Consider the following 5,120-nt stretch of genomic DNA (forward strand, 5'->3'; position numbering starts at 1 on the left):
ATTTTGATTTTTGTGAGGTAAAAGTTGCTGCTAACTAATGAGGATTAACAGGTGATGAATCCTAAAAAAATGGGGTCGTGTGTTAAGAAAGGCCTCAAATATTCTGATTTTTGTGAGGTAAAAGTGTCAAGGGCGGGGCTATAAAAATTACTTTAAATTAATAAAAATTAAATCCTGCTGAGGCTGAGCCAACAAATGGAGGAGGAATTCTGGGGAGCAAAATCTCGGGAATAATAAATCCAGTGGTAACTCCCCTGGAAATGAAGCTCAGCAGGTGAGATTTGTGTGGAGGGAGCTTTGCCACGAAGCAATTCCAGCTTTTTGTAGCTTCCCAGGGTTTCCAGTTATCCTTGGATTGCTGGAAAAAACAGATTTTTCTGCCTTTTTTTGAATTTTTTTTTTATTTTTTTTTTTTTATTTGGGCCATTTTTATCTCTTTGTCTTTTGGTGACCTTGATATCTCCCACTCCACCAAAGAAAAAAGCCAATATTTGGAATATTTCCCTGAAATATTGTGCTTTATCCTCCCGTGGGACACAAATTCCCGCCAAAATTCTGCTTTTTAGCGCTTAAAAACTCATTAAAACACCAATTAATCCGCCTGAAGCGAGCAAAACGCTGCTTTTGCCATTGATATCCACCTTCCTTGTGTCTTTTTTTAGGAAAAGGAGGGGAGCTTTCAATTCCAAACAGCTGCTTTATCTGGAGAAATACCGGCCCAAGATGCGATTACGCTTCAAAGATGCCAACGGTCACTGCTGTGTTCAATAAATAAACACACAAAACACAAAATGATCTCAAAAGGAAGGCAGAAGTGAGCAGGGGGCTCTTCTGTGGACTCTTGGCACCTGGAAATGTGAATTTGGAATGGAAAAAAGAAAAAGGAAAAAAAAAAAATAAGTCATCAAATTAGTGGTGGAGTCAGCGTTCCTCAACCTCTGTCCTTAAAAAGAAATATTAAATAAAAGGGTGATGATGATTGAGAGATAAAAAAAAAACCCAAAATTAAAAAATATATAATAATAATAATAATAATAAAACCCAATTAAGAGAAACATTTCAGTGAAGGATTGTTTTCTCCTTAAAGCTGCAAGGAGAAAAGCAGTTTCTGAAACCTTCTGTATTTTTAACTTTTTAAGAAAAGAAATAAAGTCAACTTTATGTCTAAGGAAAAAGCAGCAGAGCATTGCCTTGTGCAGAAAGGATTTTCTGGAGGTGAGGGAAGCACCCCCAGCCAGGGATGTGAATTCCTTTTTTAAATCTTTTTAAAAAAAGGGAATTTTTAACCTGGCAGGGGCACGAGGAGGAGCTGCCTGACATCCCTAAACCCCTTTTGGGCACATCCCAGGCATTGGGGGATGTTTTCCACGGAATTTCCATGGAATTCTGACTCCTGGGGGGCTTGGACAGGAACCTCACTGCTGGAACCCTCTGGTGAATCTGTTTTTGGGAGTGTGAGTGATCCTCTGCGTGTGTCAGTCTGATTTTTCCCAAAGAGTTTGGCTGAAATGTTAATTTTAGACAGAAAATCCATCCTGGCACACAAGACTGATACTCCAAAGTGTCCTGAGTGAGCAAGGGGCGATTCAGACAAGGATTTGAAATTAATTTCTCTGTCACAAAGCTGGAAAAGGCTTTAATTTTTATTTTTTTTATTTTTTATTTCTTTTCTGCTGTCCCCTTTCCCTGCCTTGCTGAGCACAAGAATTTGGGATTTTGGGGGAGGGCCTCACTTGGTATGAGAGGGAATTTTCTCTGCTGAATCTCTGATTGCCTCCTTCTTTTTTATTTGGCTTTTTGGGATGGAGAATCTTTAATCCCACCCCAAAATCCAGGCACCCTTCATCAGCAAACCCAAAAAACTTGGATTTTCTGGGGCTGCCAGTGAACAAATCAGATTTTTTAGGAGAAATTTGACCAGGCTGCTTCTACCAAACACTTTTGTAGTGCCCTGCCACAGAGGGTGAGGTTATGCACCTTCTCCTGGATGTTTTTCCATGATATCCATTATTTTTTCCACATTATCCAGCCTTGGAAGGGTTTGGATCCAGGTTTAGGGCCCTGTTCCCTCAGGATATTTTGTTGTCGAGGTTTTTGGTCTGCACCTGCAGCAGGTGAAGCCTCATCCCCACCCAACCCCTCATCATCCTCCCTCCCAGGATTTCTCCCTCTTCCAAACCCCTGCAGGAGCCTTTAGAGAACCCAGGGAAGGAATTTTAGGAATCCCAAGCCTCGGGGGAGATTTTATAATCTAATTTAACTAGGAAATGTTGGTACTTGTCAAGCCCCAGGGGCGTGTCCCTGCCTCCAGCTGTGTGCTTGTGCTGAATTCCCTCCTCCCTCTGGAATATTCCCGAGTTTTTCCATGGATCAAAGAGAGCTGGAAGTGTTTGTGGGGTGGGTGCTGCCCCACAGGAGGGGTTGGTGATGCTGAAAATCCCCCAGTTCACCTTTGCCTTCCCCTCCCACGCTCAGAGCAAATAAAAAACCCATCTTTCTGCAAAGAAAAACGGATTTTTTTTAGCCAAAGGTATCAAATTTTAAACCAATTTGACAAATTCAGGTTGGAGGGGAAGGTGCTAAACTGGCTGAAAACCCCAATTCCTCCTTAAAGAACAATAAACCAAATTTTAAATGCTCCATGTATAACTTGGCATTCTTCCCCCTGCTCCCCTAAATCCCCCTCTTGATTTATAATGTCCTAATTATCGTATCCAGCCTTAATATGAGGGGGAAACAGTGGAAAAATGTGGATTTTCACCGTGTCCCCATCAGCTGGGGGGTGTCACTGTGCCCCCCGTGTCCCACAGGCACAACTCCTGTCTCAGCACTTGAATGTGGTGCAATAAAGTTCTTGCAGTAAAAAAAAAAAATCTCTTTTTCCTCTGCCTCTTGATGCATTTATTGCAGCTCATTAATGGTAAATAATCACCTTTAATTGAGTTTCATTATCTCCAATAGTTTGTGCTGGGTAAAGCTGTTTTTAACAGGGAAATAGGACCAATTCTCTCCATTTATCTCTTTAAAAATTAAAAATAAAGGTGTAAACTTACCTTGAAACAACCCCAAACAACAGCTCTGACCTTTCCCAAGAGCTGCTGCCAAAACTTCTCTGGACAAGGCTTGACCTGGCAGCACCTGAATGGGGAGGGATTGTTTTGAGGTGAAAATTGAGGAATTTCGGGCTCCTGAATATCAATATTTCCTCCCTCCTTAGCTCTGCAATGCTGTTGATCTCTTTAATTCATTTAAATCATTTCAGGTGTTATTTTTTCCTGGATTTTTAACAGACTTTGATTTGTTTAATTTATTTAAATTGATTTCAGGTGGTTTTTTTTCCCCGGGTTTTCACAGATAACGATCAGCTTTGCTCTGCTGCCATCACAGAAATCTCCTCTTTGCACTTGGGTGTTGTATTTCCAACATTTATCAGATTTTTCCCACTCCCAGAACAGTTTTTAATCCCTGTTGGCTGCCAGAGAATAAAAAACCCTTGGGAGGTGAGACTGGAAATTCCAGCTCCTCTTTTAATTTTGTTTTATTTTGTTGTTGTTTTTTAACACCAAACTCTTTGTTTATCCAAATGTCTGGGGTTTTTTTTTTATTAAAAGTGAAATGTCCTGCTAATTAAAGACTATTTAGGAGAAAAATTAGCAGGCCCTTAATTGGAGCTGAGATATTCCTTTGTAATTGGAGTCACTTTTTTCCTTCTGGATCATTTTTTTCCCACCTAAATCCAGGCAGCTGCAGCTGCTGGTGCTGGAATTGGAGATAAAACTTTAATTTATATCATTTCAAATGCTGTTTTTGGAGCAATTAAGGATGATGAGCACGGTGGAGCTGCAGGAATCACTTCAGACAATTCCAGGCTGGAATTGGAGGGGAAATTTCAGGATCAGCCCCAGCCCAGCCTCACCATCTTCCCAAGATGCTTTAAAATAAAAGATATTAAATCATTTCATTTCATTTTAACTCTTACAGCTCAGCTCTGGGGGAAATTAAAGGATTTCCATGGTTTTGGGTGGATTTGGGGGGGTCACAAACGATCCTGGGGCTCCTCAGAGCGGAATTCCTGCCTGGAAATGGATGGATCCCTCCTGAAATCCCAAAGGATGGAACAGATAACGTTTCCACAACCCCTTTAGGCTCTCCAGGGATGATTTTAATTGAAATACTCCTGAAAAACCCATTTTTTTTGGGATGGAGTGAAATCTTAGGCCCTTCCCTTGTTTTAGCTGACCTTAAATCCTAAAAAAAAAATGAAGTGTAAGTGAAATTTTAACTTTTTCATGCCACAAATTCAGTCTGGATCCTGCTGCTGCTGACCTGGGAGACATCAACAGGAAAAAAAGGTGATTTTCACAAAGTTTGGGAGATTTTGGTTTCCTGTCCCAGGCTCTTCCCTTTGGAGCATGAAGCAGATTCCTCATGCCAGGGTGTGGTTGGGACCAGGTAACTTTTGGGGTGACCAGCCAGGATTTTGTGTCTTGGAGCAGCTCTGGGGGAATGTGGAGTGCACCTGGGGTCATTCTTCCTTTTTTCTTTAATTTTTCTTTCTTTTTTCTTTAATTTTTCTTTCTTTTTTCTTTAATTTTTTTATTTTTTATATATTTTTTCTTTATTTTTTTTCTTTTTTGTCTTTATTTTTTCTTTATATTTTGTTTAATTTTTCTTTCCTTTTTCTTTCTTTTTTCTCTAATTTTTCTTTTTTTTTCTTTCTTTTTTCTTTAATTTTTCTTTAATTTTACTTTATTTTTTCTTTATTTTCTTCTTTAATTTTTCTTTCATTTTTCTTTTCTCTTTCTTTTTTCTTTAAATTTTCTTTTTTTCATTCTTTTTTCATTTTGTTCTTTATTTTTTCTTTAATTCTTCTTTCTTTTTTCTCATTTTTTCTTTAATTTTTCTTTATTTTACTTTGTTCTTTCTTTCTTCTCTAATTTTTCTTTATTTTTCTTTCTTTTTTCTTTCTTTTTTCTCTAATTTTTCTTTCTTTTTTTTCTTTATTTTTTCTCTAATTTTTCTTTCTTATTTTTCTCTTATTTTTCTCTTATTTTTCTCTTATTTTTCTCTTATTTTTCTCTTATTTTTCTCTTATTTTTCTCTTATTTTTCTCTTATTTT

General features: G+C 38.2%; 1 protein-coding gene across 2 annotated transcripts in view; it reads left to right on the top strand.

The window, feature by feature from the left end:
* PTP4A2 (protein tyrosine phosphatase 4A2) overlaps positions 1 to 1,013 on the top strand; it is a 13,219-nt gene extending 12,206 nt beyond the window's left edge. For both annotated transcript variants that reach the window (XM_015649131.2, XM_015649132.2), the window contains one exon: positions 663 to 1,013. In XM_015649131.2, the coding sequence (XP_015504617.1) occupies positions 663 to 771 (109 nt within the window). In that variant the 3' untranslated portion in view covers positions 772 to 1,013. The remainder of the gene's footprint in view (positions 1 to 662) is intronic.
* The last annotated feature ends 4,107 nt before the right edge of the window (positions 1,014 to 5,120 follow it).

This window comes from Parus major, chromosome 23, assembly GCF_001522545.3.
Source record: "Parus major isolate Abel chromosome 23, Parus_major1.1, whole genome shotgun sequence".
In the NCBI taxonomy this organism is placed as follows: Eukaryota; Metazoa; Chordata; class Aves; order Passeriformes; family Paridae; genus Parus; species Parus major.